Raw genomic sequence first — 23361 nt, 5'->3', positions numbered from 1 at the left:
GTGTTAACCCATTCTTCTGTAACCGCATCTCTCTCTGAATCCCCTTTACTTTTAAAGACTCTTGTGATTATCCTGGGCCCACCTGAATAATCCGGGATAATCTCCTTATGTTTAAGGCTAGCTGATTAGCACCCTTAATTCCACCTCCACCTGCAGCCTTAATTCCCCTTTGCCATGTAATATAACATATTCACAGGCTTTGGGAATTAGGACATAGTCATCTTTGGGAGCCGTTTTTCTGCCTACCACAGAAGAATTCACAATTTCTGAAACAGGACATTTTAAAAAAGCAAAACCACAAAGGAAATGACAGATAAATCCAACTGCATTAAAATTCAGAACTTTATTCATTAAAAGATGCCAAAAATAGAACAAAAAGATAAACCACAAACTGAAAAAGGTATTTGCAATACAGTTAATATTCAAAACATATAAAGAACTCCTTAAATCAATAAGGAAAGACAGTATCTGAAGAAAGATGGGCAAAGGAACTGTATAGGAACGTCCCCAAAGAGGACATACCTGAAGCCCATAAGTATATGAAACATGTTCATCCTCATTAATATAATAATGAGACAAAGAACAGGTTTTCAAAATACCAATTGGCAAAAATTAAAAATTGGACAATCCATGGGCTTCCCTGGTGGCACAGTGGTTGAGAGTCCACCTGCCGATGCAGGGGACAGGGGTTCGTGCCCCGGTCCGGGAGGATCCCACATGCTGCGGAGCGGCTGGGCCCGTGAGCCATGGCCGCTGAGCCTGCGCGTCCGGAGCCTGTGCTCCGCAGCAGGAGAGGCCACAGCAGTGAGAGGCCCACGTACCGCAAAAAAAAAAAAAAAAAAATTGGACAATCCAAGTATTGACGACACTGAGGAACACCAGAGACTCCACTCTTGCATACAGAGCCCAGGTAAACTCCCACATGTGTACACCAGGAAACATACACAACTATGCAGAACATAATTGTGTATTATAGCAAAACTCTGGAAACGACCCAAACATCCATCAACAGTAGAATGAAAAAATAAGTTTGGGTGGGACACAGTTTTTCAAGGCAGGATCCCACTGTGTTCCCCTTTGCCTGACAAAGCAGGAAAGCTATCCTTTTCTACTTCGCCCAAAACTCTGTCTCTTCGATTCAGTTTGGCACAGGTGTACAGAGAGGCTGAGCTTTTGGCATCAGGACTCCTTCAGGTAAAGACAGTCCAGTCTTGAGGGCCATAGCTAGTGAGGGGCAGGGGTCGTTAAAGAAATACTGACTCCCATCTTGTTCTGTGCTTTACCCAACCTGAAAAGAAAAAAATCATCCCTCTGATAAATGCTTATTGAGGGCCTACTCTGGTCTGGGATGCAGGGGGTGGGGGGCTGGGGGGTCAGGCAGGTCAATGAATGATCCATTCTTATGACAAAAAGATGCAGTCGGGGGCGGGGCTGGAGGAACTGTGGCACATGAGAGGCAAGCCCCGTCTAAAGGCATCCACTAATAAAAAACGTGTTAAACACGTCCCCTCTGTGTTTTAAACCCCAAGAGTGAATGACTTCTCCCTTTGGGGAGTTTACCATCTAGTGGGGAAAATCGGGTAAGCTACAGACAAATGAGGCGCTATGAGAATATACTGTTTCTCTCGCTCTCTATGTGCATATGTATATATACATAGAGAGAGAGAGAGAAGGAGAGGGAGGGGGGAGGGAGAAATGGGGTGGAGGGAGGGAGAGGGAGACAGGGAGAGAGGAGAGGTGGGAAGTGATGTCTAAACTGAGACCTGAAAGGTGAGTAAGGCTGAAATAGGCACTGGGTGGTGAAGGTAACTGAGATTCCAAGATTGCAAGCAGCCCATGTAAAAAGGGGATTTTTAGCCTCTGCCAGACTGCTTATCTTGCATTCCACACCTCATAGGGTACTTTGTTCTTGTCCTCTTTTCTTTATCATTGTGTTAGGTTAGGTGATAAACAGGGGGGGTGGGGTGGGGGGGTGATGCTTCCACCTGGGTTCCCACCTGTGCTATTTAGGCTGCCCAGGAGTGAGGAAAAAATAAAAATAAAATAAAATGTTTGGGGGTGTTCATTCAAGGAAAATAATGCATTACAATTATGCATAGGTAAATCCCAAAGACATGATTTTGAATGAAAGAAGCAAATCTCCAAAGTTTATCTTCTATATGATTCCACTTATACAAATTAAAAATAAGCCAAAAGTAAACTTTTTTTGTTTAGGAAAACATCATCAGAGCATGATGAACACAAAATTCTATACAGATTCTCTCTTAGGAAGGGAAGGTCTTTAATGGGAAGACAGCTGAGGGCTTCTGGGATGTGGTAATGTTCTGTTTTTCAGCTTGGGTGATAAGTTCAGTGATTTTCTAAAATTATTACCTAAGTTGGACTTATGTTTTCATATACTGTTTTCTATTTTGCTATATTACATACTGTTTAAAAAGTTCCTAAGAGCAAACTTAGAAAAGGTCATTTTCCAAAAATTATCAAGGCAATGTCCTAATAAACCAAGGGATTGCAGTTACCATAAAACATAGTACATGAAAACAGAGCATATTTCTTGTAAACAATTAAAACTCTAAGGACTCATAGAGAGTAAAAGGTCAAAGTTCCCCTTATTGTCTCCCTGTCTTTGCCAGAAGGTACTCACCACTCTTACCCTTCAGTGTGCATCTTTCTAGAGGTCACTTGCCCTCTCTTCTTCCTAGTATGTTCTATAGAAATGGGTTAATACTATACCTGCTGTTCTGAATTTGATTTTCAGAATATGGGAATGTTTAACAACAAGAAGGGAGGGTAACATTTACATCCATCAATATCTCATTTTTGGTATCTCATTTATTAAATTCACCTGAAATTTTCTCTTCCCTTTCTTCACATTCCTATTAAGTAGTAGCCAACTCACTTATCCAGTGTGGTTGAGAGTCAGCGCTCTGGGAAACTCCAGATGGGCCCTGGAAGTACGAGAACCACACCCTCTAAGAATTCCAGCTCAGAAGGCCAGGAATGCATTCCTCCCCTGGTGATGGGAAGGAGTCTGAGAGGACTGGTGTGAAAGTGTGTGTGTGTGTGTGTGTGTGTGTGTGTGTGTGTGTGTGTGTGTGTGTGTGTGTGTGTGTGTGTGTGTGTGTGTGTGTGTGTGTGGCTTTCCAGGGGGCTCACATCCCCAGTCTCCCTGACGGTGAAGAGCAGCTATGTCCTCCCAATTTGGCAGCCCCAGCCCGAGAGTGGCCTCTGCTGGGGCCCCGTGGTAGTGATGTCCCAAAGCAGCACTATGGAGTCCTTATTTCTTGCCCCTGACAGTTGATTCACCCAGAGAGGAGGCTTCTTTGATACAAACGCTACATGCCAGCAAGTCTTCCCTTCCTATGGTAATGTTCTCTAGTGCAGATATTCTCGCGGTAACAAGTATCTGATAATAATGCCAGTAATAATTAGCATTTGTGGGACAGTTTATAGATCAGTAAGTGCTTTCACATGGTCTTACTTAATTTTTACAACAACCCTACAAGGTCTGTATTATTATCTCGATTTATAAAAGATCAAATTAAAGCTGAGAAAGATTAAATGACTTTGCCCAGATTAATGCTGGACCCCATGTTAAGCCCAAAGACATGGCTACAAATTTTATAGTGTAATTAAAATGTAAGTGTATGTATAAAGGTTGATTTGTTGCTAACAAAACAAAGTGTTTCAAAGGTGGGGCCCACCTTACAGCGCTCTAATGGTGCTCCCAGCTTTCTGTGAGGTGCTCCATCCTTTCTGTCACCCAGAGTCCCTATGGGACACCGTTCCCATCCACAGTTATCATAGAGTTGTGTATTAACTATGTGACCATATTGTAGCAAATGGCAGTATAGACTCTTCAGCAGGAGCCAGCTTCCTCTCACGTCCAACATCCCACCGTCTGGGCTCTGGGTAGCACTGCTAACACCTTACACCCTGATGGTCCCCATCACAGACAGTAGCCCGAGCTTGTGTTCAACCTAACTCTTCTGCACCCTGTCTGCAGAAGCAGTGGAGTGTGGGACTAGGGCAAGAGGACCAAGAAGAAAAAAGAGTCAGGCCCCTTTTGTAGTTTGTAGGACACCTCAAGGATTCAAAAGTGTGGATCCTGGGGCTTCCCTGGTGGCGCAGTGGTTGAGAGTCCGCCTGCCGATGCAGGGGACACGGGTTCGTACCCCGGTCTGGGAAGATCCCATGCCGCGGAGTGGCTGGGCCCGTGAGCCACGGCCGCTGAGCCTGCGCGTCCGGAGCCTGTGCTCCGCAACGGGAGAGGCCACAACAGTGAGAGGCCCGCGTACCGGAAAAAAAAAAAACCTGTGGATCCACAATGATTAATGCAAAAATGTTGCAATGTTTTTGAATACACAGCAGAGGAGCTCAGGAAGTGCAGGTTGAACTAATATTCAAATACTTGCCCTTCACATGTGAAAGTCAGCATTCTCAGCTCCTTTGGATTTAAAAATAGAATGGAGGGAAGTTGATACAGAAGCTGTTGGCATGCCACACAAGTGAGGCAAGAGAATGAAAACCCAAAGCCACTAATGATAATCTGTATTTGGGAGTGGACTATATTGCTTGTGAAGGTCCTTTTGTGTTTTGACATTTATAATTATGTGACCATGAGTTAAAGTCTACAGAGTGTGATTCTTAAGCATGAAACCTTACTGCACTGAGCTGGTAAGTGTTCTTGTTTCTTTGTGTGCTTAATGACTATATCAGTTAGAATCCTTTGAGCCACAAGATAGAAAATTCAGCTAGAAGTATGTGAGACAATAAGGGAAATGTATTACTTCACATAACAGAAAATAAGAAGGTTCTAGGGTTGGCCAGCTCAGTGACTTAAAGACCCAGAGTCTTTCTTCTTTCTGCTCTGCCATGTTCAACTTGTCTGTTTGTCCCTTGGTTACAAAGTGGCTGCAGCAGCTCCCACAATCATGTCCTCATGCAACCCTTCAAGCCAGAGTATCCAAAGACTGGCAGTGACACCATCTTCTTCTTCTGTCTATTTATAAGAAAGAGAAAAACTTTCTCAGAAGCCCCTGGCAGATTTGCCTTATGTTGCATTGACTAGAATCATGACAAGGGCCCATTTTTAAGCCAATCACTGGCAAAAACAGTGAAATGACCATGACTGGCCTTAGACTGATCAAGATTTACCCTTGGGTTAGGGAGCGCCCTGCCTTCCTAGAGCACAGCATCTCTTGATACCTGAACAAAATTAGGGGTTTTTTTAGCAAGGAAGAATTGAGTCTGGAGGGCAAATGAGTGTCTGCCGGAATAAGAAAATTGTTCAATTTCACTGTTTCTCTTTATAGGCTCTGCCAACATAAACGACCGAAGCATGCTGGGAAAACGGGACAGTGAAATGGCTGTCATTGTGCAGGACACGGAGACGATCCCTTCAGTAATGGATGGAAAAGAGTACCAAGCTGGCCACTTCGCCCTAGGACTTCGGCTGCAGTGCTTTCGGTGGGTCTTGGAAGCTGGGTCTCCCTCACATAATCCCGCTGCAGTGGGCAATGGAACCCAGCCCAGCCTCTGGCCCTTAGCACACATGCCATCTCCAGGTTCTTCTTTGTCCAAAACAGCGTGAACCACACCAGTCGTATACAAAATGGCTCTGTGTGGGGCATAAAAATTTCCTGTTTGAACAGCTTTTATTATTTTTATGTGTAATGGAGAAAACTAGCATTTTAAATCTATTAATTGATTTAGGACCAGGTCAAACCATCTAGTGTCTATTTAAGTTTTTTATAGTGAGTCCATTTTTAGAAATTGAAATAGTTCCAGCGATGTAAGGGTATGATAAAAATTACTAAAGGAGAAAGCTAGTGACTACTGGTGTTAAATTAAATGTGGAAACTTCATTTCTCAGATTTAAGATGACTCCAGACATGGAAGCTTCCTGATCTTCTGCAGGAAGATGTGAATTTTAAACAAACCTGTGGTCCAACAGAGAGAGCATTGGGCTAAGTAGCAGGGGATGTGTATCCCTAAATAAGTGCTTCATTCAGTTAAGTGTCACTGAGAACTTTCCTGGGCGGGGCTCTAACTGGCCCCATGCCAGCCCCTGTAGTCCAGTCTCAGTTGTCAGAGTGATCCTTCGAGAACCTAACTCAGGTCCTATCACTCCGCTATTCAACCAATCCTCAATGCCTTCTTATCTCTCTTTTTTTTTTTCTTTTTCAAATAGCTTCTTATCTATCTCCTGACCCTCTCCCCCAGCCCACTGAAGACACACTAAGCTCCCCACTGTCTGTGGAACACACCCTGACCACTCTCCCACCTGTAGGCTTTTGCAGGAAGTCCACAATTATAAGATTCTAGAACTATATTGGCCAGGATGGGATTTCAGTGTGGCCGCTATGGTGAGATAGAGCCAAGTGTCCCCGATTAAGGGTGGCATTTTAAGCTATTTGATGAAAGGCACTGCACAGATACTGTTGTGGTGCTGTTGTTTTAACCCTTCCAGTGTTAATGGTCGCTTCTGAAAACTGGCTCACTTGCAAATGGGCACAAAACCAGCACTTCCCTCCTGCAAATGCTGGCGGCCCTTACCTCCTACCTCACTCCAGACTCTGGCTTTTGAGGACCAAGCTTCAGTTCCAGAGACGTTCCTTAGGCTCCCTCTGCCCCAGGAGCTCAGCAAATCCATCCCTCAAAATTTGACTGTCAGACCTTCTCACAGTTTTTATTGCTGTATTTGTCGCCTTTGTTACTAATTGTTTTGTCAGTAAGGTTTTTGTTTTTGTTTTTTTTTAGACCATTGATATTTTAATTGACTTCTAATGTTAATTTGTTTTGTTTAGCAGGGGAGAGTTTAAGATTAGCAACCCACTGTTAATCAACCCATTGATTGCCTACTGCAGCTCATATAAGGAAATAAATATTTCCTCCTGTAAGCTAGAAATAAATGTCACACCTTTTCAGTTCCATGAGAACTTAAGTATTCTCTTTAAAGGCGTAGCCTCCTTTATAACTTTCTAAATGTATAATAATTATAGAGGGAGAGGGTTCTGATTACAACATATTTTTCATTGTAGAAAATTTGGCAAACAGAAAAGCAATAAGGAAATTAAATTGATCTGTAATCCCATCACCCAGTGCTAGCAATTTTAACATTTGATGTATATCATTCCACTTTTTATCTATATATAAATATTCACTACTGTATTTCTTTTTTTAAACATAATTAGGATCTTGCAGTTCTACAAAGTCCTTTATTACTTAAATAATGTTACACACACTTTTCCATGTCATTGCGTTCTTCTATAACATTTAATGGCTGCATTGTATTACATTGTTTGAGCCCGCCATAATTCCTTTAACCAAAACCTCATTGATGGGCAGATTTTTCGCTGATATAAAAAAGTGGGTATGGTTGTAGATAGTATCTTGCTTACCTTCTTAGTTGTTTCCTTAACTAAATCCTAACTATAGGATTTCTAACCAAAGGAAGTGTGCAATTTCCTTTGCCCTCTGAGTTCTATTATTATCTTTGCCGATTTGTTGGGTTTCAAATGGAATTTCATTATCTTAATTTGAAATTTGAGGGTTTAAAAATGTATCCATTAGCCATTTGTAATTGTTCTTTTGCAAACTGTCTAGACTATTCACGTCCTTTGCCCATTTTGTTGCAATGTTTCACTTTCTTTTAATGATTTATCAGTAATTTAAGTACATAAGAGCCTAATTTCTTTCTCCCATTTGTTGCAAAGCTGATTTGCCAATTGCCTTTTAATCATATTTAGAGTATTTGGGGGAACCATCAATTCGTTTTTGTTTTTTTTTTGCGGTACGCAGGCCTCTCACTGTCGTGGCCTCTCCCGTTGTGGAGTACAGGCTCTGGACGCGCAGGCTCAGCGGCCATGGCTCACGGGCCCAGCCGCTCCGCGGCATGTGGGATCTTCCCGGACCGGGGCACAAACCCGTGTCCCCTGCATCGGCAGGCGGACTCTCAACCACTGTGCCACCAGGGAAGCCCGAACGATCAGTTCTTATTAATCAAATCTATCAGTTTTTTTCTTTTCCCCCCTTTTAAAAAATATGCTTAGAATAGCTTCCCCAAGATAAAATATTTACTTATATTTTCTTCTAGTGCTCATTTGATATTACTTTTACATTTAACATCTGCAATTTATTTTAATTTTTTAATAAATTTATCTATTTAGGCTGTGCTGGGTCTTCGTTGCTGCGTGCGGGCTATCTCTAGTTGGGCGAGCGGGGCCACTCTTCGTTGCAGTGCGTGGGCTTCTCATTGCGGTGGCTTCTCTTGTTGCAGAGCATGGGCTCTAGGCATGTGGGCTTCAGTAGTTGTGGCACGTGGGCTTCAGTAGTTGTGGCTTGCGGGCTCTAGAGCACAGGCTCAGTAGTTGTGGCTCACGGGCTCCATGGTATGTGGGATCTTCTCGGACCAGGGCTCGAACCCATGTGCCCTACATTGGCAGGCGGATTCTTAACCACTGCGCCACCAGGGAAGCCAACACCTGCAATTTATTTTAATGTAAGAAATGAGGTAGGGACTCTAACTCTTTTTCCCAGGCAAACCAACTGATCCAGAACTGCATGACTGCAGTACTCATTGCCTCTCTAACCTGCAGTGCCTCTTGATGGTGCACCAAATTGCCACATATCCTGACCTGTCTGTACTCTCTGCTACTTCCTATTGAAAGTCTGTTGCCTTGCATGCCATTATGATACCAGTTTAATTATTGTAGGTGTGCACTTTAATACTACTTCCTACCATACCACTTCCCCAAATTAGTATTTTTTTCCGGAATAATCTTGGCTACTCTTATTCATTCTTCCACACGAACTTTAAAATTGTTTTTTCAAGTTCTCTCACTAGTTTTTTGATCAGGACTACAGTATATTTATAGATTAATATAAAAAAGAGTTGATGTCTTTATAATATTGAGCCATCCTATTGAGGAACAAGGTATGGACTTCAATTGATTCACATTTTTTTGTTCTTCAGTAAAGCTCTAGGGTTTTCATTATTGGAAGCAGAAGTTGTTCTTCAGTGATCATTGAAGTTTTTTGTTGCTGTTCTTTTGGTTTTATGCTGATCCTATGCATTTCATGCTAAGTTTATTCCTAGATGCTTTATTTTTCCTGGCAGCTTTCAAACTGTCTTGAAGAGGCAGTTCTTGAACAAGCATTTTCACTTTGCCACAATGGCAGACACAGATAATAAATTAAAAAGCACCATGAAAACCTTGTGTTGATTCTAGCTCTTTTTATTAGGAAATATTCTCAAAGATAAATGTGACCTAGAGCAGAGCCACTTTCTCCCTTAAAAAAATGCAACTTCAATCCATTTTCCATCTGGGGTATTTTTGAATAGAAATAGAGAGGCACATTTCGATGTGAAATCAATTCTAAATAGAATCAACCATCAGGGTACTGCACTAAATGTCACAACTGCATGCCAAACAGTTCATTAAGTCCTAGAAAATTATCCAAATTTTACAGATGTAACCATCACTCAACAGAAACCATTATCCACACAAGTAGAGCTCAGAATCATTTACAGTGATAACATGAGGAATGGAAAGAACAGAAACAATTTTCTGCAGTTTTCCTACTGTCCCACTGATGCATAAACAATTAAACATTAAATAATTGACATTATTCATGTCAACATAAAATCAAATTTGTTTTCTCTGAAACCTTACTCCTCTAAAGAACATCCAGAGTACTTCATATTATTTTTACTGTATAAATTTTTATCATTAAAAAGCTGACAGGGGGGCTTCCCTGGTGGCGCAGTGGTTGAGAGTCCGCCTGCCGATGCAGGGGACACGGGTTCGTGCCCCGGTCCGGGAAGATCCCACATGCCGCGGAGCGGCTGGGCCCGTGAGCCATGGCCGTTGAGCCTGCGCGTCCAGAGCCTGTGCTCCGCAACGGGAGAGGCCACAACAGTGAGAGGTCCGCATACCGCAAAAAAAAAAAAAAAAAAAAAAACCTGACAGGGAAAATAATTTATTACTGAACATTGTCTGTTATAGACTTATTTAAATACTTTTTTCTCTACACAGGCTCTTAACTGATAACTTGATAGACACATTGCCTCACCTCCTGTTCTCATTTAAAAGCAAAGTCATAGAAATATTCTTTCAGCTCTGTTTTCAGTTGGTTAGACGCCACCCAAATCAAAGGCATTACTATAATTGACTTATTGTTATAACCTGCACTGTCCTTCAAATTTGGCATGGTTGAATTTTGCTTTGGTTCTTAAGGAGCGGCAGCATCTAGGTGCAAACATCATCCTTTAGAACCTTTTTGAAAGTTATTCCCATATAGTCTGAGGGAGACATTATTTGAAGTGGAAATAGAATTTTGAGGTTATAAAACTCTAGGAATCCTAGTGAGCCCAGATGCCAGATCCATTTATTTTAGAAAATTTTTATATAGTAGAAAAAGTGAAGACTAAAACTAAAATGTGATGCCCTTTTATCCCTATAAACCTGGCTGAGCCTTTTCAGGAGTTGATAATATTGGAGTTGACTGGGGAGAACACACATGGTTAATACCATGTGTGTTGGAACAGCCTTTCTTGAAGTAGATTTTGCAAATTGTTTTTTTTTTTTTTTTTGCGGTATGCGGGCCTCTCACTGCTGTGGCCTCTCCCGTTGCACAGCACAGGCTTCGGACGCGCAGGCTCAGCGGCCATGGCTCACGGGCCCAGCCGCTCCGCAGCATGTGGGACCTTCCCGGACCGGGGCACAAACCCGTGTCCCCTGCATCGGCAGGCGGACTCTCAACCACTGCACCACCAGGGAAGCCCTTTGCAAATTGTTTGATCCAGGATTTTAATTCTTAAATTTCTCCTAGTGAAATAATCATAGAAATTCACAAAGTGTTATATATGATGAATAAATTATGTTCATTATAGCATTGTTTATAATAATGGAAAACTGGAAACAACCCAAAAGGTCATAATAAAATAGCTGGTTAAATAAAATTTCACATAATGGGAAATTCTGCAACCATTAAAAATGGTGATGTAAATCTACACATTTAAATACAAAGAGGGTAACAATATGATGACCTCCACCCTGTTAAATCCAATGGTCCATTCTCATCTGAACTTGACTCCGTGTGGCTCCAGGATACCCATCCTCTGGCTTCTCTGCAGCCTCACTGGCTGCTCCTTCTCTCCCCTACTGTTGAGGTGCACCGGTCCTCTTCTCTCTCTACACTCACTACTTTGGTAAAGTCAGTTGAAGTCACATGGCTTTATGAGTATACATATGTGGACAGTTCTCAAGTGTGTATCTCCAGCCAGACCTTCTCTCCCAAACTCCAGATTCTTTTATCCAGCTGCCTACTTAGCATCACCACTTGTATATTTACTAGATGTCCCAACAGGTTCAAAACTGAATTCCTGGTCTTCTCCTACTAACTGGCTCTACCCACAGAATTCCCCATCTCAGCTAATGGCAACTACAGTCTTCTGTTTGCTGAAGGCAAAGCCCTTTTAGTCATCCTGATGCCTCACTTTTTCTCACACTCTGTGTCCACTGGATCAGTGAAATCTGATCTCTCCACCTTCCTCTCCACCACCCGAGCCACCGTCATCTCCCACCGAGATCGCTGCAGTGACTCCTGACTGACCTCTCTGTTTCAATCCTTGCCCTGCACGGTCTATTCTCAATCCAGCAGCCGTTTGTTAATATTTAAGTCAGATCCTGTCACTCCTTGCTCCAGTGTCAGCAGTATGTCCCAATTTCATGCAATGTAAAAGCCAAAGTCCTTCTGAGACCCATTTCCCCACTTTTCTTTCTTTCTTTCTTTAAATAAATTTAGTTATTTTTGGCTGCGTTGGGTCTTGGCTTCTGCGCGCGGGCTTTCTCTAGTTGCAAAGAGCGGGGGCTGCTCTTCCTTGCGGTGCACAGGCTTCTCATTGCAGTGGCTTCTCTTGTTGCGGAGCGAGGGCTCTAGGCATGCGGGCTTCAGTAGTTGCGGCACGTGGGCTCAGTAGTTGTGGCTCACGGGCTCTAGAGAGCAGCCTCAGTACTTGTGGCTCACGGGCTTAGTTCCGCGGCATGTAGGATCTTTGCAGACCAGGGATAGAACCCGTGTCCCCTGCATTGGCAGGCGGATTCTTAACCACTGCGCCACCAGGGAAGTCTCCCACTTTTATTTCCAATGTAGCACAAGCCTTTTTGGTATTCCTTGAACCTACCAGGCATGTGAGCAAAGAGCTTTGGACTCAGTTTCAATTCTAGCTCTATTAATAGAATGCCTCCAACCTTTTGTTTCCCGTTTGCAAAATGGGAATCCTGTACCATCTATCTCCCAGCATTAAGATGGAAGCGCTTTTTAACATTCAGGCTTTATGTAGGTACCCGCGCTTTTATAATTTTCACATACGACCTCTAAAACTTGTCTTGCTTTGCTTGAGAATTTCTTCTTATTTCTAGTCCTCTGTTTATATTTGATCAATTCAAACAATCTACTGTATGGCTTCTTTTATGCCAGGTACTCTGGGGATGTGAGAATAGCCAGGTCATGTTCTCTTAAAGAATTTACATGCTAGAAGTGGGAGATGGGCCTATTAAAAGCAAAAAGTGCATGAAGTATTGCAGGTGCTCTGATAAAAACAAAGCACAGATGAAGCACAGTGAGGGCGACAAAGGAAGAAAGTTCAGATCTCTCAGGACTGACGGGGAGAAATGGGAGAAGGGAGAAAGGGAGCCATAAAAACGTTTATAGAGGCAACCTTGTACTGAATCCTGAAAGATGGTAGGTAAGGTTAGGCAAACAGGTAGGGGAGGGAAAAGCCTCCCCGACTACTCCCATCTCACACTCTTAAAGCACACCTGGTATTTACCACATTTTAATTAATTCCTTTTGAGGGTGATTCTTTATTCATTGTTGATCTCACCCACCAAGTATAACTGCACCCAGAGAGGCTCCGTGTCTTTCATATTCATTTCTGTACCCTAGAGTTCAGCATAGTTCTTGGCCCAAGGGAGGGAAGAAGGAAGGAAGGAAGGAAGGAAGGGAGGGAGGGAGGAGGGAAGGGAGGAAGGGAGGAAGGAAGGGAGGACGGGAGGAAGGAAGGAAGGCGTGGGGAGGGAGGAAGGAAAGTCAAGTCTTGGTTAAGAGGACAGGTTTGGGAGTCAGGTGGTCCTGGTTGGAGTCCCAGATATACAGTTTGCTAGCTGTATGACCTTGAAAGAGTTACTTGACCTCTCTGTGCCTTAGTTCCCTTTTCTTTTTTTTTTAACCTGTTGATCTATTTATTTATTTATTTATTTGGTTGCACTGGGTCTTGTTTCAGCAGGTGGGCTCCTTAGTTGCAGCTCGTGGGCTCCTTAGTTGTGGCATGTGGACTCTTAGTTGCAGCATGCATATGGGATCTAGTTCCCAGACCAGGGATCGAACCTGGGCCCCCTGCATTGGAAGCTCAGAGTCTTAACCACTGTGCCACCAGGGATGTCCCCTTTGTTCCCTTTTCAATTAAAGGAAAATAATAATACTTGCTTCTTTTGTTTTTACTATTCTTTTACTTTTTTTTTTTTTTTTTAATAGCTGCTTCTTCATAAGGCTGTTGAGGATTTACTGAGATCGTTTTTGGAAAGGCTCAGCACGATGAAAGGCACATGCTTTGAATACTAATCCTATCTTCCAAGGTTCTCGCCCTCTTAGGCCAAATTACAAGAACTCTCTTAGAGCAAAATGAAGGTGTTTCTCTGTCTCAAACATCATAACAACTTAGACTTTTCTGTTTTGTTTTGTTTTGTTTTGCAACTGGGCTTTTTTATATATAGACACACAGACACACACTTAGTCTTAATGGCTTCCTTTGATTTCCTTAAAAAAAAGAGGACTTCTGTGGTTGAGTGTCTGAACTGCTGTACCATTAGAAACAGTGCCTGCAGCAAACTGCTTTGTTTCATTTACTCATTTTGGAGGACATTTGTATTTCAGGGTTGTCCTTGGCTATCTTTCTGGCCCTAGTGAAGACATTCAGGATCCAGTGAGTGACAAATTCTTCAAGGAGGTGTGGGTTTCAACGGCAGCTCGAAATGCTACAATTTATGATAAGGTGAGGTTCACATATCCTGCTCCTTTTTTAATTGAATCATGTCACAAAAGCACATAATTATTTCTGCATATTATTGGCACAGAGTATTCTTAATGAGTGTAAAAAACCAATACACCTCCAAGGTGTAATAAAATACTTCTTGGTAGACGTTAAAAAAACAGAGTCAAAAAGAGCCATGGATTATTGTTTAGAAGAGACTTTAGTGGCATTCTGGTCTCAGATTCCAGAATCCCATCATAAGCATCCTTAGCACGTGGTTACCCAGCCTTTATACATGTCTAGTGACAAAGAGAAAAGAGGCAGATGGGATCAAAAAATGAGTCAGACTTGGGTTCAGCCCAGCTCACACAGTTGCTGGTGATATAACTATGAGTGTAGTAATTTGATGTTCTGAGCCTTCCTTTCTTTCCTCTCCTATAAATTGGGAGGAACATTCACTAGGTGGTCGTGAGGATAAAGAACAGTCTATTAAATGTATTTAGCACATAGTACATATAGTAAATGGTGTCCATGCTAATGATGAAGCTTATTAATAATGAGAAACTTCCTCATTTGGACAGCTCTAATTTTGGAAAGGTGTTTTAAAACCAACTTCGTTTGTTAGGGAGGCTAAATGCATCTTCTGGTAAGTTCCGTCCATTGATGATGATAAAGAGTGTACAAGAGTTGAGTCACCTGACACTGAAACAGGTTACATCATGAAGTAGCCAGCATTCCATCATAGAAGATATTCAAGCTGAGTTCCACTGACCATCTATCATAAACTGGGTGAGAGTGCATTCTTCTTCTGACTTCCAGAGTCACCTCAGCACAGAAAATTCATCATTTCTAATGAAACATGACAACTATCTACATAGCCTTATTTCATACTGAGGCCTCAAGGCCATGATCAAATAGGTTGTGTGCATGGAGTCTTTTCAAATGTAATTTTTAAAATGCAGGGCACAGCCTAGCTTGGATCCTGGATTGGGAGGAATAACAGCTATAGAAGACATTTTGGGAATAATCGGGTAAATCTGAAAATGGACCATATCTTAAATAACATAGAATTGATTTTCTGAGGTGTGAGAATTGTACTGTGGTTATATAGGCTCATGTCCTTATTCTTAAGAAATACATGCTGAAATATTGAGGTGTGAAGTGTTATGATGTGTGAAACTTATTTTCAGTTAGCAATATACATGCACAATTGATAACTTTAAGTACAGGTACAGATAAAAACATTTTTCAAAATTAAAAAGTTAGAGAAAATATAATACACAATTTTCCTTTTAGACCAGAACCTCCACTGAAATTCAGGGGTGATTATTATCCAAAAAGTAAGGTATCACCCATGAAACTCCTTACCACTAGCTTGACTTTATCCTGAGGTCAGTCATTTATGTAGATCAGATATAGGATCTGTGTTGATTTTTTTTTTTTTGATGGAAGCAAATCTAGCACTCCCTTTGTAGCAAATAAAAGAAGCAACCCTTCAATCAGGTCTGCGCCGTAACATAAAACTAATTAATATGTGTTTCATAAAACAAAGGTTTTGTCCATCAGAATGAGTATTTTCAGTAAAGGGGATATCCTTTCTTTTAAACCTGTCACTCAGTTTCCTATTTAATCAGGTGTTCCGGTGCCTTCCCAATGATGAAGTACACAATTTAATTCAGCTGAGAGACTTTATAAGCAAGCCCATCTTAGCAAAGGAAGATCCCATTAGAGCTGAGGAAGAACTGAAAAAGATCCGTGGGTTCTTGGTACAATTCCCCTTTTATTTCCTGTCTGAAGAAAACCTACTGCCTTCTGTTGGAACCAAAGAAGCCATGGTGCCCACCGAGGTTTGGACTTAAGAGTCATACTTGTTTGCAACTCAAAGAATTCCACCCTGAAGAGTACATGTCACACAGTGACTTTCTGGAGACCTAACAGCCATAGCCAGACCCAGTGCACTCTTGTATCCAACACTTGGACCCTTTGGGTTGGCTGGGAAGGGCTGTAGTCATACTGATATAAGGACAGTGAAAATCAGCAGGGCTTTATAATTCCTCCTGCCTGTCCCTGTGAAAAAAGGACTGTATTCTTAGGTAGCATATACCCAACAGCTTAAACACATACTAAAATTCCATGATGTATACCAAACTGCATTTTCTTTGCTAACAAGCTGTCACTGTGATCTACTTTGCCAAAAGTTGTCTGAACCTCCTTATTTTTTTCTGACCCTTACTCATGCAATTGATGTCTGCTGGACCTGCCTTCCTCTCATAGTCCATACAGGCTCTGTTTGAGGTATTGTCTATTGCTAGAAGATGTTGTGATGCTGCTTCAAGGTTATTTAAGGTTACATGGGTTGCTCCTGCCCCTGCCCTTCTGGCCCCGGAGTAGTCGTGTGCACCCAACCAAGGATGTGGTCCTTATTCCTTTCCAGTGACTGAAAGGACAGGACAGACCTTAGTCTACACAGCAGCCCATGTTAGGCACTTCTGACAACACTGACAGCATGTATGTTGACACCACAGATCAACAGGAAGGAATTAAATTCGGTTATTAAGGCAGAGATTTCACTTTGCATCCAAAGGCATTGATAAGATGTGTCCTTTTGATAGGGCCCACCCTATCAGATTTGAAAACGTGTAGGATATTTGATTACACAGCAACCCGATAAAACTCAAAGACACAGCATGCAGCCTTCAGCAATCTTCAACGTTTTGGTGGGAATCTGATCCAGATAAGAAAAGAAGATTTCTTATAGTCCTGTAAAATTTCCTGTCATCCTTAGCTGCTGGATTGATTGAAATTTGAGTTTCTGCATTTCAAAGTCAAACCAGTGAATACAGCTTGTCTTTCAAGAGAATCAGGGGCTTCATAACTCACGCCAAGTTAATGAATATGAGCCTTATTTGACATTCAGCTCGCCAGCTATGTTACCTTCTTTAAGAAAAACTGTTTGCAAAATGCATACAACTTCACTTGCGTTATTAAATATACATTAACATTCCACCAGGGTTCCAAAGAGGTTAGGATTATTTTTTAATTCACATTATCCTAGTCTGTGAATTGTTCTGGAAACCCATTTCTCCTTTTTGGATGTTAGTTGTACATACCCTTTGGTACCCCATAGCTCAATTTTTTTTTTTTTTTTTTTTTTGCTGTACACGGGCCTCTCACTGTTGTGGCCTCTCCCGTTGCGGAGCACAGGCTCCGGACGCGCAGGCTCAGCGGCCATGGCTCACGGGCCCAGCCGCTCCACGGCCTGTGGGATCTTCCCGGACCGGGGCGCGAACCTGTGTCCCCTGCATCGGCAGGCGGACTCTCAACCACTGTGCCACCAGGGAGGCCCCCACCATAGCTCTAATTTTATTAAGCAGAACTATTCTTACAACCTAAAGAACTAATGTGGGTTCCCAATGGGCCTGAGGCCATAAAACATGGTGTAGGTGCAATGATTACACCTCTATGGATTACCTGGACAGACCCTCATCCAAAGGAGTAAGGACCCAATCCCTATTTTCCTAGAACTGATAGTCCAGTGGAAAAGGTTAAACAGGAGCACGAAGTCTGTGAACTAGGTTAGTAGGAGAGAGACAGTGTCATACCCAGGAGGGTTTTACAAATGAGGTGGAACCATGTAACCAACAATGGAAATGAATATGCTTTTATGGTGGCTGAAGACAGTAAAATGACTTCATTCTATAGCAGTTGTAAATAAGACATTTGCTATTTATGAAGTTTAGATGGGCATTTAAAGTGTTGAGTGTATGTGGAATACCTAAGGAATTCTCATGTTTTCTTTTTAAATTTTTAAAAAATGTAGAACAGTCAACAAACTGGCTCTTGAAAGGGCCCTTTCTCTTAAAAAAAAAGTCACTTAATCCAACCTCTGCCCATTTTATAGCTGAGGAAACTGAGACCCAGGTTAATTGAAGGACTCACTGAAGTTTACCCATTAGGACCAGTGACGTCGTTGGTCCATTACTGGCCTCTCCTTTCACTCATCACAGCCCCAAAAGGAGGAGATGCAGTAGATTTCAGACAGGATGTCTCTAAGCTATTTTGAACCCTGTGATATTACGTATTTATGTGCTTGTCTGTCTCCCCCTACTAGAATGTAAGCTCCATGGGGCAGGGACTTTCCTGTGTTTTGTTCTTAGTGTATCCCCCAAGCCTGAAACGGTGCCTGGCTCATAGGAGGTGCTCAGTACGTGTTTGTCGGATGACTAAAGGAGGTGGAGGAGACAGCTAATGAAATGAAAAACTTACGGAGTCTCAGACAAGAAATCTTCCTGCTGTTGCTAAAGAAACTGTTAGCAAGTTTCTTTTCTACTGCATTCTCTTAAAGGCAAGATGCTCATCTGCAAAGAGAGGGGCTGCAAGATTTATTTGGGTGGATTTTATGGAAAATACAGTGCCATAATTGCCTGCTTTGCAGTAGCAGTTTACATAGTGCAGCATTCTGCAAAAATTGCATGGGCTGTGGACACAGGATATACCATATGGCCTAATTACCCATCATTCTCTGACACCATTACTACCTAATAGAAGTTCAGATAATTTATCTTTAACATCGCAATGTCTGATATAAACATTAAAATGCAAGAGATTCAGTCTTGAAAAGCTATTTTGAATCTGTTCAGCATTTTAAATTGACTATAATCTTTTGAAATGCCTATAAGTGCTGTACCTGACACTCTGATAATCTCTGTAATAATTTTTGCTTTCTAGAAGGAAAAATTCTATGATTATAAGAAGTGAAAGGTAGAAAGTGGTCATGGCCTTTTAAAGCTATTCAGATTGGCCAAGCTTAGTGGTTGGAGGATACTAAACACAGCAGGTCGGGTTCAGGCATTTGCTCTGGAGCAAGTGTCCACTCAGGGACTCACCCTTCAGTGGGATGGCCTTCATTCTCAGCTGTCATGCATCACAGAGAGCTGGTCATTAGATAACTGAGTGACATATTGTAAAACAAAACATTGGTTATATTTTAATAGCATGTTTGGAAGAAGATTTTGTCTCTAGGTAGTCAAAACCAGAAGCAGTTAATCTCTTATGTAATAACTTGGGAAATTGTAACATATCGTGAATTAACAGTCTTCCAGATGAAGACAGTAAGCCAGGAAGTCTTTTTGCAGATATAAGACGACAGGCAGAACAGATTTTATATACATCCTGGAGATCCTGCACGTCTTTCTGCCCCTCCTCATTCCTTATTCCTTCAGCCTCTTTCCCCAACCAGAGCCCTTCCGTATTATGGAAACCATTTTAGAGGACAAGGAAAAGTTCTGGGAAAAAACAACATTAGGCATCTAAAATAAATCTTCAGTTTAACTCACACTTTTAAGTGATTGACAAAATATCATTTTTTAACAGAGGTGGTGGTTCTTTTTAGCATCTCTGATCTGATGTGGCACTTGAGCATTTTCAGATGCCGGTCACCCTCTGGAGAGGGGCTAAAGAGGGCCCTTCATGTCTTCTCATCCCTCTCAATTCTCCCATGTATGAAAAGTGAGCAAACGCTAAAGGATTTTCGGTGTGCTTAGGAATACAATTTTATTTCCTTAGAAGATCCTCTGAAGTCAATTACTACTGGCAACTTGGAGGTTTAAAATGGGTTTTACCAGGCATAGGCCTTGAGAAATTCTTGAATCTAGAAATTCCCTGGAAAAGGAATTCATCGCCCTCTATCCAAAAGTTGCAGGTGAAGAATCGATGGATTCACATTATGTTTAGGGGGAGGCAGATGCCACAATATGATTCCTAGTGGCATTTAATTCACATGTGATATATTATTGGCTTTGACTGCAGAGTGGAAGGATTCATTAAAGGAAACAAAAATTCTTTGGCTTAATATATTATAGGTTATTTTCTTTTTTCCTTTATACCAGTATTAAATTTTAACTTAAAAAGTAATCAAAGTAAGATAAATGGAAATTTGTCACACTATTCATTTTAAACTTTTAAGTTTTAAAATCAGAGACTGGGATTGCAATCCAACCAAAAGGCAGACTTAATTACTCTTTCCTATTCCCTAGCAGCTCTAGTTGTTTGCTTTATTCTAGATAAATGCACTTAAGTGAATGTTGCACTAGCTCTGCTCAGCACTAGGAAATGTAACATCATGCTCTCCTAATGTATATTCCACTTGGATTCTTCCCATAAAATTGTCTGAGTCAAAGGTACTGATATTCTCCTCAGCCATTCTAAAAATTCATACCAAAGTATTGCAGTTGGAGCACATGTCTCTGATGCAAAAACCAGATACTTGCTGGTGAACATCCATCCCTTCAGAATATTCAGATATTCTGGACAGAGCTCAGGCCCTAGCCTCACCCTTATGGCAGGCTTTGGCAAACTAAGGCTGGGCCTCCTGTTTTTGTAAATAAAGTTTTATTTGAATGTAGCCATGTCCATTTGTTTACATGCCTCATGACCAAATGAGCTGCAAATCTGAGAACACTTGCCGTCCTTAAGAAACGTTTACTGATCCTTCCTCTAGAGAGAGCAAAGAACGTCCAATTACGGTGCCTCAACCAAACAGATTTGGGTGAGTTCTAATCTCTTCCATAAGCAAGGTTTTCAACTCTCCCTATCCCAGAGCCCAGCATTCTACAATAGATTTATTCTAACAAGGTCAAGTCCTTTCAAGAATGAAAAATCACATGTTTTTTTGTTCTGAAAGAGTTTTTGTTAACTAAAGCAATCTTCTCCCAGCTGAGCACTCATATGGAAGCGTGGTTGATAATGTTTGTAACTAAAGTGTTAAATGAGGACAGATAGGCCTAACGATTTGTATTCAGAATGACAATTGTGAACTCAAGAAACTCAGTCTCCCCGGATTTTCCTTCTGGGAAGCCTTGGAAATGATACGTGTATCCATTCTCTGCCTCACAGTCAATGCTTTTGATGCCAAGTCCCTTAACTGCTTTTTTTAATGTAAATATTCATTAATTAAACAATTAAAAGTGTGCAATTGGCCGTGTCCGTCTACTTGGAAAGGAGATTCCTCATTCTGCGCATGGGGTTTTTACAGCCAGCGCACTGTAGGTCTGAGCTCGAGACAGTAACCTGTGCCTTTGGAGCAGATGTCAGAGCCCCAGCGTCCCCTGCTGCCCCCAGTCTTCTCACAAACTTCATGCACACATCTCAGCGGCACCCAGAGAGAGAAAGAGACAGAAGTCCCCTTTTGCCCCCTCCTCCACCAGTCACTACCTATTCCCTGAAAGGCAATCACTTTCCCCAGGTCTTGAAACAGATTAGTTTTGCCTATTTTTGTACCCCACTGGCTTTTTCAACAAGGACACCCTGAGCCTTTATCTCAACTAGGCATCTCTGAAGCTTTCCTTGTCTTCCGGGTGGCTGCTTACGTTTGTAGAATCGTTGGTGGGCTCTCCATTTCACTTCTTCAAGATCTGGCTTGTTCTTATTCTACTCAATGCTCAGGTGATCCCATCGACTCCCATGGCTTCACTGCCATCTCTGTGCTCACCTGCAGCCCAGGTCTCTCTCCTAAGCTCCAGACACATTAGATGTCTGAGCAATAGATATCTCTACTTGCTTTTCCCACATGCACCTCAAAGTCAACAATACGTCCTGTCCAAAATGGCAGCCATCACCAGCACTCTCAAGTGCTCCCCCAGTGCTCCTTCTGTTGTTCCCCATATCAGAGAACAGCCCCACTAGCCACCAAATATTATCCAAATTGGAGAAATAATCATCATCCTCCATTCCTCCCTTTCTCTCACCTCCCCCACTTCCAATCAGCCACCGAGTCTGCTAGTTCCACAACTAAATGTCTCCCAGGTCCCGTCACTTATTTCTCCTCCTAATGCTACTTCCTACTTGACCTTGTTCACCATCACCTCATCTGGATCAACTAGTCTCACTGTCAGGTCTGGTCCCTCCCAAATCCATTCACTACAGTTAGAGATAATTTTTAAGCGCAGATCTGATCATGTCTCTTCTAGCTTAAATCCCTTTAAGAGCTTTTGTTTTCAGGGTAAAGTCCTCATAAGGTTTTATAAGCTCCTTATGGACCCACCCCTCCTTAACTCTCCAGCTGAATCACTCCCAGTTTGCCACCCTTCTTTTCAGCAATAAAGTATCTTTATCCACAGATTTCCATTTCTTGTTGGTTAAATATTGGCCCTGGGGGAGTCAAATCCCTGGCACTTCTGGAACTTCCCTACACAAGGACTCAGCAAGCTGCTGTGGGTCCGAGAGAGCTGGTGGAGAGACAGAGGGAAGCCCATCAGGGGCAAAGCTGCAGCTTGGGGAACTGCCTTCTGCAGCTACAGTTGAGCTCAGAGGTGGGTGGACAGCCTGTGTGATAGGGCGTCAACAACACCCCCTAGAATGGGCCTGTGATTTTTCCTTTTCATGATGTAGTAGTTCTTATTCTAGAAGCATATAATCTGCTTTTTGTACATTTTTATTGGAGTATAAATGCTTTACAATGTTGTGTTAGTTTCTGCTGTACAACAAAGTGAATCAGCTATACGTACACATATATCCCCATATCCCCTCCCTCTTGCGTCTCCCTCCCGCCCTCCCTATCCCACCCCTCTAGGTGGTCACAAAGCTCCGAGCTGATCTCCCTGTGCCATGCAGTTGCTTCCCACTAGCTAGCTATTTTACATTTGGTAGTTTATATATGTCCATGCCACTCTCTCACTTCATCCCAGCTTCCCCTTCCCCCTATGCCCTCAAATCTGTTCTCTACGTCTGTGTCTTTATTCCTGCCCTGCCACTAGGTTCATCAGTACTGCTTTTTAAAATTCCATATATATGCATAGCATATGGTATTTGTTTTTCTCTTTCTGACTTACTTCACTCTGTATGACAGTCTCTAGGTCCATCCACCTCACTACAAATAACTCACTTTTGTTCCTTTTCATGACTGAGTAATATTCCATTGTGTATATATGCCACATCTTCTTTATCCATTCATCTGTCAATGGACACTTAGGCTGCTTCCATTTCCTGGCTATTGTAAATAGTGCTGCAATGAACATTGTGGTACATGACTCTTTGAATTATGGTTTTCTCAGAGTATATGCCCAGTAGTGGGATACTGGGTCATATGGTAGTTCTATTTGTAGTTTTTTTATGAACCTCCATACAGTTCTCCATAGTGGCTGTATCCATTTACATTCCCACCAACAGTGCAGGTGGGTTCCCTTTAGAAGCATATAATTTGAAGACGAGGATCTTCTTTCTTCATACTTCATATTGGGCTTGTCACAGTGCATAGCGTATTGTTCAGGTTATGTGAAAAGTGACTTGAAAATCTTCCTTTGCTCATGACACGTGAGATTCATTAG

At 42.1% G+C, this 23361-nt stretch overlaps 1 protein-coding gene across 5 annotated transcripts in view; it reads left to right on the top strand.

Annotated features, from left to right (window-relative positions):
- PLD1 (phospholipase D1) overlaps window positions 1-21004 on the top strand; it is a gene marked incomplete at its 5' end in the record, with an annotated part of 202545 nt that extends 181541 nt beyond the window's left edge. For all 5 annotated transcript variants that reach the window (XM_079923385.1, XM_079923388.1, XM_079923387.1 and 2 more), the window contains 3 exons: window positions 5316-5469; window positions 13942-14059; window positions 15673-21004. In XM_079923385.1, the coding sequence (XP_079779511.1) occupies window positions 5316-5469; window positions 13942-14059; window positions 15673-15897 (497 nt within the window). In that variant the 3' untranslated portion in view covers window positions 15898-21004. The remainder of the gene's footprint in view (window positions 1-5315; window positions 5470-13941; window positions 14060-15672) is intronic.
- Window positions 21005-23361: the final 2357 nt, after the last annotated feature.

This window comes from Stenella coeruleoalba (assembly GCF_951394435.1).
Source record: "Stenella coeruleoalba genome assembly, chromosome: 5".
In the NCBI taxonomy this organism is placed as follows: domain Eukaryota; kingdom Metazoa; phylum Chordata; class Mammalia; order Artiodactyla; family Delphinidae; genus Stenella; species Stenella coeruleoalba.
The sequence above is the reverse complement of the archived record's forward strand: the minus strand, read 5'-3'. Positions and strand labels throughout refer to the sequence as shown.